A 14,318-nucleotide genomic window follows, 5' to 3' on the forward strand; every position below is an offset into this window, starting at 1 on the left:
CCCCGGGGACCCCGACAAGCTGAAGCTGGTACGACTGCGGACCACCTTGACAAGCTGAAGCTGGTACGACTGCGGACCACCTTGACGCGGCCCACGAGGACGCCTTGTCAGGTTCACGAGCCTCTGCTCCCACGGCGTCTACTCCGACGGCAGCGGCAGAGCGTGGGGCCGCCGTCCGGCGCCCGCCAATCAGGAAGCAGAGGCTGATCCAGGGCACACCTACTTTGGTGACGTCACGCATCCGGCCCCGGAAACCCCGCCCAGTGGCCCGGCCTGGGAAAGGCCTTTGAGGGCCAGTGGGTGGGGCCTTTCGAAGGGTGAAAATAACTCCCGGGTGAATAGAGCACTTTATAACTGGCCTGAGAAACACAGCCAGGTGAATAGTTTTCTAAATTTTGTTTTATCTTATTTTATTTTATTTTTTGTCTTTTTAGGGTCGCACCCGCGGCATATGGAGGTTCCCAGGCTAGGGGTCTAATTGGAGATGTTGCTACCGGCCTGCGCCAGAGCCACAGCAACACCAGATCCCAGACATGTCTGCGACTTACACCACAGATCATGGCAACGCCGGGTCCTTAACCCACTGAGCGAGGTCAGGGATCGATTTCGCAACCCTATGGTCCCTAGTTGGATTCATTTCCGCTGCGCCAAGACGGGAACTCCATAGTTTTCTAAATTTTAAAATATAGTCATTCACTCATTCAGGTCATCCACCCATTTGTCTGTCCACCCAGCTGTCCATCTGTCTGTCTCTCCACTCAACCAAAGCTATTGGGCACTTGCTGTGTGCCAGGTGCTGCGCTGGGTGCTGGAGATAACGATGAGCCCCGTGCTTGTGATGGGAGTCTAGTGAGCAGGTCTGACAGTAACAAATGCTTACACCAATCATGCTTTTATTACAACCGTGATCAATTCTAGGAACATAAGGTACAGGCTGCTGGAATAACGGAGTGTTTAATTTAGAGTGGGGGCTCGGGTCTCTGGAGAAGTTACATTCCAGCTGACTCCTGAAGCAACAAAAGTGTTCCAGGCAAAGGAAAGAGCTTGTGGAAAGCCGTTGAGCTTGGCAGGCACTTGGAGGGTTCTGGGAAGGGAAAAGAGGCCAGCATGGCTGGAACAGAGTTGGGGGAGGGGATTATTAAATACCTCAAAGGCCAGAGTAAGGAAGTAGAATTTTATTCTAAGTGATGGGCAGCCACTGGGTGGTTTCGAGCCTGTGGGGCGGGAAGTGTCACTTGATCTATTTTTTTTCATATCTTCCTGGCTGTATGTGGAGAATAGACAAGAGTGAACACTGGGGGGATGTGCCTGGGCTGTGGGATGGAAATCCTGTGAAATCATATTGTTATGATCATTATACAACTGCAGATGTGATAAATTCACTTGAGTAATAAAAAAATGAAAAAAAAAAAAAAGAGTGAACACTGAAGCACCCATTAGGAGGAACTTGTAGATGTCCTCTGGGCTTGAGGGTAGTGAGGGTGGTGAGAAGGGGGGACATGTGGGTGGAAACTCGTGAACAGACTCAAGAAATAATTAGAAAATAGAATCTACAGGCTGCCTGGTTGCTCAACTGAGTGTGGTGAGGGAGGATAGGATGAGGCCAAAGGAGTTTAAAATTAAGTTCCTCGATTGGCCAGTTATTTGTAGAGTCCTCTCTAGGTGCCAGGCAGTGTCCTAGTGAGACGGACTGGGTTCGAATCCTGGCCTGTCACTTGCCAGTTGTTTGCCTTTGGGGAAGTGATTTGACTTCCCTCTGCCTTGACTTCTTTTCTGTAAAACAAGGATCCTAATAACACTTAAGAGGATTATAGGATTAAATGAGTTCATACATATAAAACCTTGGATCTGGGTGTTTGGAACTGGGTTCTGAAGCTGAGTAGTTGGACTTGAGTATTTGGGGCTGAGCGTGTGGGTCTGCTTCTTGGAGCAACCAAGGCTCCATTTCTTTACCGGTCTCATGCAGAAAATTAAAACAGGATGATATGTTAGCACAGTGTTCCCATACTTGTCTGTCTTTACATTAGAATAAATACATAAATAAAAGAATCACCAGGAGATTTTTTTTTTTTCTTTTTCTTTTAGGGCCCACTTGAGGCATATAGAGGTTCCCAGGTTAGGGGTCTAATTGGAGCTACAGCTGCCAGCCTACACCACAGCCACAGCAACGCCAGATCTGAGCCACGTCTGAGACCTACACCAAAGCTCACAGCAACACCGGGATCCTTAACCCACTGGGCAAGGCCAGGGATTGAACCTGCAACCTCATGGTTCCTAGTTGGATTCATTTCCACAGCACCAGGATGGGAACTCCAGGGGAATTTTTTTTTTTTAACTTCCAAAGCCCAGGCTCCCCCCAGACCAGTTAAATCGTAATCTCTGTGGGTGAGACACAGGTAGGTTTTGAGGCCCTGTAATTCCCACCATGGTAGAGATGAATGAGGAGGTTACCTGAAATAGCGGTCAAGGAGGGTTTCTCGGAGTAGGCGACATTTGAATAGAGACCCCAGAGTGAGGAAGGAAGGTCATTGGAAGGCGGCGGCGGGGGGGGGGGGGGGGGGGAGCCTTTGAGCAATGCTCTGGTCTAGGTTTTTGCATACCTACCTGGAGGTGCCTTTGGGCCTGCTTCCTTCCTAAACAAGACTTCATTTCTTTACTTGTACAGATGAGCTGCCTCGAATCTCTCTCCTCTCTGTAGCTTTACAGCACATGGTAAAGGTGTGACTCTGCCTGTCTGCTCCATGGAGACCCCAGAGAGAAAGGAAATAGAAGGCTGCTCTGGGCCTCCCCACCTGGGCCAGGAAGCCCATGCCCCCTAGTCTTCTGCCCCTCCCCCACAGCCATCTGCTTAAAGGAAGTGGCTCTTCAGTTCTTCACAGGAAGCCACAAGCCTCCTCTGCCTCATCTCCCTCCAGCTACTGCTGACCTGGGCCCTCAGCTGGCCCAGCCCCCCAAGCCTGGGTCCAAGGATGCCTTGTTCCTGGCAACGCCATCTGCTGCCCAGACAAGAAGTGTGTGTGTGGAGTGCTCCACTCATTACCTTTATTTTTTATTTTTATTTTTAATTTCTTTTTTGTCTTTTTTTTTTGCCTTTTCTAGGGCCGCTCCCGTGGCATATGGAGGTTCCCAGGCTAGGGGTCTAATCTAATCAGAGCTGTAGCCACCGGCCTACACCAGAGCCACAGCAACTCGGGATCCAAGCCGCATCTGCGACCTACACCCCAGCTCACAGCAACGCCGGATCCTTAACCCACTGAGCAAGGCCAGGGATTGAACCCTCAACCTCATGGTTCCTAGTCGGATTCGTTAACCACTGAGCCACGACGGGTACTCCATCCGCTCATTACCTTTAAATCCCTGTGCTCATTACCTTTAAATCTAGGCTGTGGGCCTAGAAGTGAGACCTGATTGCAGAGGGTCTTGAATGCTGTACTCAGGAGTTCCGGAGATGCGAGGGCCTGGAAGGGGAGGAGGGGGCAGGCCCTGCCGGAAGGCTCAGGGTTGACTGCCCCTGTGAGCTTCAGGAGCTCCTGCTACAGAGCACGTGGGGGGGGGGGGGGCTGATTCATTTTGGTCTCTAGTGTCTGTGGTGGGGCCGCCCCAGGGAAGGCTTTTGATAATTGTGGAACTGCTAAAGGATGATTCAGGCTGATGAGGATTCCAGGCTGAGACTGTGCTGTCACCTGGTGGCCACATTGGTGTATGGCACAATGGAATTGTGGGACCCTTGTCTAGGGGGGGATTGAGTGGATTTTCAAGGGCCTGGGGGGGCCAAGGAGGCCCCTTAAAGAATAAAAGAAATCTCCAGATAAAGGGATTTTTCTCAAAGTGCAAGACACCTCTAACCTGAGCACTTTGAAAAGACATTTTAGGTCTAGAGAAGAGTCCAACTCTTCCCTTCTCGGGTTTACAGACTAGGACACTGAGGTCCAGAGAGAGGTGATGACGTCAGAGGACCTCAACTTGTTTTCCATCAAGTCAGCCACACAGATGGGATTTATTTTTGGGCTTGTCTCAGGGTGTGGTCCCAAAGTAAGGAACTGCCCTGCTTGTTTCCAGCCACCCTTATTTGTGACCAAACACGGCATCTCTCAGCACCATCGCTCACCTTAGTCACCAAAGTTGGCATCGCAAGGTAGCTTTTGGCAGCTTCCAAAAATAAAGTCAACCCTCAGAGGGCCAGACTCTGATAGGACCCAGAGGATTCAGAAGCCTCTGCTTCAGCCTCAGCAATTTTAGGGCAGGAAGTGCCAGGCCGCTCTGATGTCCAACCCCTCGAGGAAGCTGGGACTCAGAGAGGGCAAGTACCCTGCCTGTGTCCCCAACCTGGAGCTGGGCCAGGACACAGCTGTGTGTGTCTCTGAGGACCATTTCCAAGGAGGAGGCCAAAGGCGCTCAGCATTTCCTGACTTGTTGCACTCGCAAATTCTGGTCTGTGTTCATCATTCTGTCTCATATTTGTGGACAAGAGGATTGTGGTCAATGAAGAACAACAAGGGCCAAGATGGGTTAAAGGAGATAAGGATGAGGAGGGGGTGACAGGGAAGGGAGAAGAGGGGTCATGGATGCCTGGGGCAGGGAGGCTTCTGGTTTGTGCGCTGTGGGCTCCAGGTAGGTAAGAACTGGGTTTCTTCCATTGCAGTGTCCTTAACACCTGGCACAGTGCCTGACACTGAGTGAGTGCTGCAGAATGAAAGCAAGGCATTATCCCGCACGGATACAGGCCCAAAGGCCCTTAAAGATGGGTCACTGTCAGTGCCATTCAGCCTAAGAACTGCTGAAGCCTCAGATCTAAAATTTGGAAGCAGGGAGTTCCCGTTGTGGCTCTGAGATAACAAACCCAACTAGTATCCATGAGGATGGGGGCTTGATCCCTGGCCTCATTTTGTGGGTTAAGGATCTGGCATTGCTGCGAGCTGTGGTGTAGGTCACAGACCCAGCTCAGATCTGGCATTGCTGAGGCTGTGGCATAGGCTGGTAGCTGTAGCTCTAATTTGACCCTTACCCTGGGAACTTCCATATGCTGCAGGTGCAGCCCTGAAAAAAAAAAAGCCAAAAAAAAAAAAAATCCGGAAGCAAAACTGTTCATCTCTCTCTGGTCTTGATGCTGTTCAAGGCAATATGATCTCTAGGGAATAAGGGTGGTGGTGTATGTCCTGGAGCAGGGTGCTCACCCTCAGGAGGAAGGAAGAACACGGGCTGTGAGCCCCAACAGGTAAACCTTGACCTCAAAGTTAGATTATCTAATTCCTGCTTGTTACTTGGCTATTTCCTCTTTGCTTTATGCAAGTCCTTAGTCATAACAGGAGACATTCACTCAGTGCTTACTATGTGCCAGGCATGGTATTAACTCCATCATTATTTCATCTAATCTCATAACAAAAACGCTGTGAAGTTGATGCTATTATCATGCTCAGTTTACAGAGGCAGAAGCTGAGGCCCAGAGAAGTGAAGGAACTGGTGCAAGGACAGGAAGATAGGAGACAGCAGGGCAGGTTTGAACTTGGGTCTGTAGGACTCCAGAGGGACATTCCTTTTTTTTTTTTTCTTTTTTCTTTTTCTTTTTAATAGCCTCACCTGCGATATATGGAGGTTCCCAGTCTAGGAGGTCAAATCAGAGCTACAGCAGCCAGCTTACACCCCAGCCCCAGCCACCCCAGATCTGAGCCATGTCTGCAACCTACACCACAGCTTGAGGCAATGCCCAGATCCTTAACCCACTGAGTGGGGCCAGGGATCAAACCCGCATCCCCGAGGACACTATGTCAGGTTCTTAACCTGCTGAGCCACAATGGGAACTCCCAGAGGGAAATTCTTAACTACTTTGCCCTATTGCCTTACTGAAAACCCAGCCTCATCTGTGCTAGAGTATATTGACTAGAAGGGTAGGGCCCTTGACCTCACTGCGTTGTACTTGACCTCACTGTTAAAGAGGGTTCAGGTCCCTCTCTCCCAGGTCTGCATGACAGGGACAGACTGATATTATCAAGGGTCCCCCAGGAAAAGAACAAGTGGTCCAGTTGCTCTTTTCCATGAAGTTTGGGGAAAATGAAGGGACAGGTTGAAGGGAGGGGACTGACCTCAGGTTCATGTCTACCCACATACATTGAGCACCTACTGTGTGCCAGGCCTGTGCCAGGCGCTGGGGAGGAGAGATGAATTAGATGCAGTGCCCTCCCGAAGGAGCTGAGGGATTCACATTTCTGCCTCTGGAATATCAACTTTATAGAAAAGCTGGAGTGCAATTACTAGGCATGGAGAGAGTGCTGCTTGAGACCCCGTATCCTCTGGGGGCAGAAGGAGCCTCTCTGCCCCACCGTGGATGGCCCTAAGCGAGGCAGGACTCGGCTGAGGTCCTATGGTGACTGTCAGGGCAGGGGACCCAGCTCAGCTTCCCCTCTTGGACCCAAGCTGTGGAGACAGTGGTAGAGGTGCCGATGGTGCCTCCACCATTCGTGCTCTGCTTCCACAAACAGCACTTCTCTGGGGACCTACAGCAAGCCAGCCGAGGCACACAACTGCCGTCTGCAGAGGTAGCATAGGACCCGGGGGCAGGAACAAAAGCAGGATGGAGCCTCTTACCCACCTCCACCTCCCACATTTGTTAAAGAAGAAATTCTGGATTACAAGTGGGACTGGGGGCAGTGGGCCTGAGGACAGCTGACTTGGGCCTTTTGTGACCAGCTTTTGTGGCTCACACGCAGCCCATCCCCGGTGCAGACTCCCTGGGAAACTGGCATTGAGGCTGGCGCACCCTTTACAGACCAGAACCACAGCACGAGTCTCACTCTCTCTCCACTAGGGCTAGAACCAGGCTGATGTTACCGCCAAACGACTTCCAGGGCCTCTTTGCCCTTCCCCCGCCCAGGTCCTGGCCCTCTGCTTCACTGGCCAGGCCTCCCAAAGCTCAGGTCCTCCCAGGGGCTTGGGTAGGCCTTCTCTTCCCCCTCAGAAGGCATGCAGGCTCCAGAGGCAAACTGTCCACGCTGCCCCCAGAGTTGTCTAAGGGCAGGGAGGCTGTGCTGAGTCCCCTCAAAGCTGCCATTACACGCTTTCCCCAAAGCAAAGACCTGGCCTTATATTCTCCATCTGAGGGAGGCTACTCGAGTGCTTCTTCAGAGAACAGAGAGCTGGCTTCTCCATCTCTGCCTAATCAGAGAAGTAGCTGGAAGCGTCTATCACCGAGAATAGGCCCCCTGTGAAATGGAGCCTGAGCGTTCATGCTGTGACGGGGGAGGGGGGGGGGAAGTGGGGGGGGGAAGCAGGAGGAAGAGGGGATCTCTGAGCTGGGTTATGCGCTTCCTTAAGGACATTCGAGGCCTGGAGCATCAAACACACCAAGGCCCAGAGACCAGATCAGCTGGTTGTGCTCCAGGAGGTATGATGCACTTTAGGGGGAAAGCGGGGTCGGGAGTGTGGAGGAGGCAGACCAGAGCCAGATCTCGTTGGGCTTCTCATAGCAAAGGCGACTCCCAGCAGGACAGAGTGTTTTCTGAGAGAAGTTTATTCTGTTTTGCTTGGTTTTGTTTTTTGACCTAGATCATTGCCAAGTATGACAGAGGAAGCTCAACCACAGCTGGAAAAAGGAGGAGGAGCACGGGGAGGGAGGGGCTTCCAGGGAGCCGCTGGCTACTGCTCATCCTCTGTCTTCTCCCCTCTGCTTTCGAGTTGCTTGCTGACAGTATAGCCCAGAAAGGCCCCAACTTTGCCCATGAGGGCACTGCCACCGCCAGCCCCTGTAAAACAAATGCAGCCAGGTCACTTGGGGTCCAGGCACCAGGCCTGAGAATCCAAGGGTCTGGAAACATTAAGTCAAGTTCAAACTTTTCACTTCCAGATAGAGAAAGAGAGGCCCTAGAGGACCTTCTGCGAAGGGAGTCCTACTCCTCACCGCCGAACCCCTGCCCCCACTAACTTGCCTTCTCAAATCAGAGCTGCTTTTTTATTTTTATTTTTTATTTATTTTTTTGTCTTTTTGCCTTTTCCAGGGCCGCTCCAGCGGCATATAGAGGTTCCCAGGCTAGGGGTCTAATCGGAGCTGTAGCCGCCAGCCTACACCAGAGCCACAGCAATGTGGGATCCGAGCCACATTTGCAACCTACACCCCAGCTCACAGGAATGCCGGATCCTTAACCCACTGAGCAAGGCCAGGGATAGAACCTACAACCTCATGGTTCCTAGTTGGATTTGTTAACCACTGTGCCGCGATGGGAACTCCTTTTTAGAGATGAAAAAGACACAGAGTTCCCAGCGGCTCAGCAGGTTGAGGACCCAACATGGTGGCCGTGAGGATGAGGGTTCATTCCCTGACCTCGCTCAGTGGGTTAAGGATCTGAAGTTGCCTGCAGATGTGGCTCGGATCCAGAGGTGTGATGTAGGCCAGCAGCTGGGCTCCATTTTGACTCCTAGCCTGGGAACCTCCATACACTGCAGGTGCTGGAGGGAGGAAGGAAGGAAGAAAGAAGGAAGGAAGGAAAGAAAGAAAGAAAAGAAGGTACAAAAATAAGAGCTCATTCTCTTCCTGTCCGCACTGCGTTATTAGCAATGCAAACAGCCTCCTTTATGGAGACCTCCCTGTGGGTGCTGGGGGGTTGCAAGCAAGATATTTCGTCCTTGTCCCAACCCTGTGACATGTGAGAGGATAACCATCTCATAGCACAGGACTGTTTCTAGCTTGGCCTTCATCCTTCGTCTCCCACTGCTGACTCTGCCCTCTCTGAGAAGGGCTTTGTCTTCCTTTGGGGCTTATTCTTTGGGGTTTTGTGATTCAGAGAGAAGATGAAGCATTCAGAAAGGCAGAGGGGCAGTTTGGCAGGGGTAGTTTTTTTTGGTTTGTTTTTGTTTTTTTTGTTTGTTTGTTTTTTTAACATGTAGTGAGCTATCGTTTGCTCTGAAAAGGCAAACCTTTGTTTGCTTGATTTTATAGCCTAGTCATTCTCTAACATACATTTTTTTTTTTTTTTTTGTCTTTGCTATTTCTTTGGGCCGCTCCTACGGCATATGGAGGTTCCCAGGCTAGGGGTCCAATCGGAGCTGGAGCCACCGGCCTACGTCAGAGCCACAGCAACACGGGATCCGAGCCGCGTCTGCAACCTACACCACAGCTCACGGCAACGCCGGATCGTTAACCCACTGAGCAAGGGCAGGGACCAAACCCGCAACCTCATGGTTCCTAGTCGGATTCGTTAACCACTGAGCCACGACGGGAACTCCAGGGGGTAGTTTTTCTCTAAGATTTTGGAGGCCTCAGAGAGAGGGAGAGGGAGCAGGAGGGGGGAAATGAATGCATGTTTTCTAGAAGCACCATTCTGTGCTCTGTATCTGTCTCCTTCATGATGTTCAAGAAAATGCAAGACCAGACTTAGTGTGAGATTGAATTGGGTTGCTTCACCACATTTCTTTGCCACTCTGGGTCTCTGAGGTTGAGAAGATTCCTAAAATGTCAGCTTGAGGGAGTTCCCCTTGTGGCTCAGTGGTTAATGAATCCAACTAGGAACCATGAGGTTGTGGGTTCGATCCCTGGCCTTGCTCAGTGGGTTAAGGATCCGGCATTGCCGTGAGCTGTGGTCTAGGTCACAGACGATGCTCAGATCTGGCATTGCTGTGGCTGTGGCTAACAACTCCGATTAGACACCTAGCCATATGTTGCAGGAGCGGCGCTAGAAAAGGCACAAAGACAAAAAAAAAAGTTAGCTTGAGGATGGTTATTCTGGTTAACACAAGAGGAAAATGAGGATTGGGACTTGGCCAAAGCATTAACCAGGCACCCGACCTTAGAAGCTGAAAACACAGAAGGCAGCCTGCCTGGGTTTGAATCCCATTATGGTGCTAACTAGCTGGAGTTTGAGTGAATTATTTAATCCCCCAGTGCCTCAGTTTCCCTGCTGTGTGGTAGGGATTATAAGAATCCCCACCTTGGAGTTCCCTGGTGGCCTCACAGGGTTAAGGATCAGCAGCAGTCGTCACTGATGTGGCTGGGATTGGGTGTGGAGAAAAAAAAAAAATCCCTACCTCTAGGGAAAAGAATCTGAAAAAGAATAGATGTATGTATTAACTGGATCACTTTGCGGTACACCTGAAACTAACACATTGTAATCAGCTATACTCCAGTATAAAATTAAAATAAAAAAGAAAGAATCCCCACTTCGGAGAGCTGAGTTAGCCTGTGAAAAGGGTTCAGAACAGTAAAGAGAGCCACCTGGCCTTGGTGTCTACGCCCCTGGTTCCGCCTGCACTCACCCAGGCTCTGCAGCGTGGCCACCAGCCCCCCGGCGGGCACTCCGCCCCCGTTCGCCACGGCCGACCAGCTCATCAGCGAGGCAGCCACAGAGTTGGCGGCGATGCCGGCGGTCGTGAAGCCCAGAGCGGGCAGCGCCATGGCCATGAGCCCTGGAGGAAGAGGAGAGGGTGAGGGACACTGTGCCGCAGGTCCCGCCCCCCTCCCCGGGCTCCCCGCCCTCCAGACTCACCTCCTCCGACGGCCATGTAGGCCAGCGTGCCCCAGAGCCCGGAGCTGCTGTTGTCCTCAGAGCGTCTTCTTTTGTCTGGAAAGAGAGTGGACAAAGCCCAGTGGGGAGCAGAGTCCCCTACTCTGTGCCTGATGCTCAAGCCCACCCCCAGCGGTGGGGCTACCATTCCATTACGGAGAACCTCCATGAAGGGAAGAGACTTTTCTCAAGGGGCAGTGTCTGGCACAGAACTGGCATGAGCAGTTTTCCGAGAATGGAGGAATTGACAAGCAGGGATTCGAATCTGGGACTCTGGCTGCCGCAACCCCGCGCTGTCCATTGGAGTAGCTCCTCTCGTTCAGTGGCACGCCTGGATCTCTAAATCAGGTATCTTGAAACTCTCCTCAGGAATTCTGAGACTCTTCACTCCTTTATCCCACAGTGCTCAGGTGCCCCAAGATCCTTACCTGTCTCCTCTCCACCGCAGGTGTAGAGTAGTAGGTAGCACAAGAAGAGCGATACCGCCTTCTGCCGCATGGTGGCTCCACGCAAGGCTTTATCACCGGACCTGGGAGGAGACCGGGTTCCCAGAGCTGTTTTGCTGGCACGCCCTCTGGATTGTATTGCGTTTCGTTTTGGCAGTGAGTTCATAAAGAGCAGTGAGATGCTCTGGACTGAGCCCAGGACCCCTTTAAGGAGGCGTGGCGGAGTTCCCGTCGTGGCGCAGTGGTTAACGAATCCGACTAGGAACCATGAGGTTGAGAGTTCGGTCCCTACCCTTGCTCAGTGGGTTAACGATCCGGCGTTGCCGTGAGCTGTGGTGTAGGTTGCAGACGCGGCTCGGATCCCGCGTCGCTGTGGCTCTGGCGTAGTGAGAACCTCCGTATGCCGAGGGAGCGGCCCTAGAAAAGGCAAAAAAAAAAGACCAAAAAAAAAAAAAAAGGGAGCAGTGGCTTTCCGTTTCCTCACAGCATCAGCGGTGCTGATGTTCCTGCCACACCGGAAGGAGCTGAATCCTCTTCTGGCACAGTCCCTGGCACGTTGTGTGCACTCACCAGAGTCAGCTAGTGTTATTAGTGTGGCTTCTGTTATTGGCTTTGTCTGGCCTTGAGCAGGATACCTGGGACTTCCTGGAGCCTCAGTTTCCCTATCCCTAAGGTGGGAGTATTAATAGAACCTATTTCTGGCTGGGTGGCTGTGAGTTTTGAAACTATTCACCACTGTATCCCTAGCATTTAGAACAGTGCCTGTCACATAGAATTTTCTACACAATGGTTGTTGCTACACTTCTTTCCCCCCCCTCCCCCCCGTGCGCATTCTCGGCCTGTGGAAGTTTGGAAGTTCCTGGGCCAGGGGTCCAACCTGCACCACAGAAGTGACTCAAACCACAGCAGTGGCAATGCCAGATCCTTAACCCACTGAACCACCAGGGAACTCCTGATAGACTTATTCTTACAATGCATTGAATATTTACAGACCCCAAACACTGACCTCATATTCATTTTTCAGAAAGAAAGGAGGGTAAAGGAGCTTGCCCAAGGTCACAGAGCAAATTGTGCAGCCTAGACACATCTCAGGTCTGTCAGAATCCAAAACCTATGCTATTTCCATGACACTACAAAATAGGAGAACACATATCCCTCCAACTCTAATGTGATCTTTGTCCGCTTAATGCTTTTTCCTTGAATTAAAAACAAACAACAACAAAACCCCCAACAATTTCCCCTATGTTGAGTACTTACTTAGCACTTTCTGGCACAAAGTTATGTATACACATAACAACCCCATGAAGTAGGTGCTGTTATTCTTCTTCTTTTTTTTTTTTTTGTCTTTTGCCATTTTCTTGGGCCGCTCCCACAGTATATGGAGGTTCCCAGGCTAGGGGTCGAATCAGAGCTGTAGCCGCCAGCCTACGCCAGAGCCACAGCAACTTGGGATCGGAGCTGCGTCTGCAACCTACACCACAGCTCACAGCAACGCTGGATCCCCAACCCACTGAGCAAGGCCAGGGATCGAACCTGCAACCTCATGGTTCCTAGTGGGATTCATTAACCATTGTGCCACGGCGGGAACTCGGGTGCCGTTATTCTCAACCACGTGTTATACATAAGGAAACTCAAACTCAGAAAAGTAACACTCCCAGGCCTGCCCAGCTATAGCAGAATCAGGATTTAAAGCCATAATTGACTGATGCCCAGACCCACACTTTGGAGGTTTACTTCAGATCCTGTCATCTATCCTCAAAGATAAACTCACTGTCACAGTAGATCCTAGGATAAAGGGCTTTCAGAGATCATCCAGTCCCTTGGGCAGGTAAAGTAGCTTGATCCTTATTTCACAGATGAGGAGTCAAAGGGACAGGATTAAGGCCATATACTGTTGACATGGCACCTATAAGCGAAGTCTCATAGCTCCTGCAGCTTGGCATCCCAACCCCTAAAAGCCCACCAACCCATGCCCTCAGACCAGTCTTAGTCCAGGGCACTAAAGGGGACTCAATGGTGTAGCCTCCCTGAGGAATGGGCATCCTGGCCCTCATGGCCTGAGGCTCACAGGCAGGCAGCCTGACACCCACACCTTATAGCTTCTGGGTTTACCTTGGAGAGAGCAGAAAAGAAATCTTCTTGTCTGGAGCCTGCTGATAGATGGGAGTAGCAGTGAGATAACAGCTCTCAGGCTGGATTTTTATAATCCTTCCCACTGCTGTAACTCTCCTCCCCAAGTGGCCAATTGCTGTCGTTTTCAGTTTCAGTTTCCATTTCCAGGCTTCTGCAGTGTCCTGTCTCCTCCCTACAGCTCTGCTCAGTGACAGTATCTCTGCTGAGCTGCTTAGTGGCCAAAAAGTATAATTCAAGCCAGTGACTTTCCAAACAGCTAAGAGTATTCAAAGCAGGTCACACTAGGGTGGGGTCCACAGCCCTGCAGGGCTTAGTGAAGCCGGACCACCAGCACCTCTTGGGGCACAAGGTCTTTCACAATTCGAGTCAATTAATAATAATGCCCACAGGAGTTTCCATTGTGTCTCAGTGGAAACAAATGCGACTAGGAACCATGTGGTTGCAGGTTTGATCCCTGGCCTCGCTAAGTGGGTTAAGTAGCCAGCGTTGCCATGAGCTATGGTGTAGGCCAACAGCTGCAGCTCCAATCCAACTCCTAGCCTGAGAACTTCCATATGCCATGGGTGCATCCCTGAAAAAACAAAGTAATAATCATGCCTGCATTTATTGAGCACTTGCTGCATACAAGGGCCTGGAAAGAGATCCAATCCCACAAGTCTTGTGATTACCGTCATTTGTGTACAGACCTATTTTGCAGAGGAATTAAAGCTTGTGGAAATGAAATCACTCCATTCCATTGTTCTCTCAGGCTGGCTGCTTCTGGGTGATGGGTATATGGTAAGACCGGTGACGCCCACGTTCAGAGGCCATTGCCACACATTTAATTTGCAATTAAAATGGGTCTTCTAGCCCTGGGTAATGGATTGAGCTTTCTTTCTTTCTTTCTTCCTTTCTCTCTCTCTCTTTTTTTTTTTTTAAACTTGTTTGGCTTGCTTTATTTTGACACTCACTTTATTGTGTTTGCCTGGAACTGAATCACAGTATCTCTGAGGTCTATCTTTATCTTTTGTCTTTTGTTGTTGTTGTTGTTGTTGTTGTTGTTGTTGTTGCTATTTCTTGGGCCGCTCCCGGGGCATATGGAGGTTCCCAGGCTGGGGGTCTAATTGGAGCTGTAGCCACCGGCCTACGCCAGAGCCACAGCAACGCAGGATCCGAGCCGCATCTGCAACCTACACCACAGCTCACGGCAACGCCGGATCGTCAACCCACTGAGCAAGGGCAGGGACCGAACCCGCAACCTCATGGTTCCTAG

The 14,318-nt window shown here is 51.0% G+C and overlaps 1 protein-coding gene across 1 annotated transcript; it reads right to left on the reverse strand.

Annotated features, from left to right (window-relative positions):
• Nucleotides 1-7,486: 7,486 nt before the first annotated feature.
• Nucleotides 7,487-13,198, reverse strand: IFI6 (interferon alpha inducible protein 6). The gene is made up of 5 exons (XM_047792835.1): nucleotides 13,046-13,198; nucleotides 10,916-11,016; nucleotides 10,470-10,544; nucleotides 10,240-10,389; nucleotides 7,487-7,736 (listed from the first exon to the last, which is right to left on the reverse strand). The coding sequence occupies exons 2-5, from the start codon at nucleotides 10,983-10,985 to the stop codon at nucleotides 7,630-7,632; spliced, it is 402 nt and encodes a 133-aa protein (XP_047648791.1). The 5' UTR covers nucleotides 10,986-11,016; nucleotides 13,046-13,198; the 3' UTR covers nucleotides 7,487-7,629.
• Nucleotides 13,199-14,318: the final 1,120 nt, after the last annotated feature.

Source organism: Phacochoerus africanus, chromosome 8 (genome assembly GCF_016906955.1).
Source record: "Phacochoerus africanus isolate WHEZ1 chromosome 8, ROS_Pafr_v1, whole genome shotgun sequence".
Classification (NCBI taxonomy): Eukaryota; Metazoa; Chordata; class Mammalia; order Artiodactyla; family Suidae; genus Phacochoerus; species Phacochoerus africanus.

Coding starts and splice junctions, on each gene's coding strand:
- IFI6 (XM_047792835.1), bottom strand. CDS start 10,985: ATGCGGCAGAAGGCGGTATCGCTCTTCTTGTGCTACCTACTACTCTAC. Junction 10,545..10,915: donor CTGCGGTGGAGAGGAGACAG/GTAAGGATCTTG, acceptor CTCTCTTTCCAG/ACAAAAGAAGACGCTCTGAG. Junction 7,737..10,239: donor GGCCACGCTGCAGAGCCTGG/GTGAGTGCAGGC, acceptor TTTGTTTTACAG/GGGCTGGCGGTGGCAGTGCC.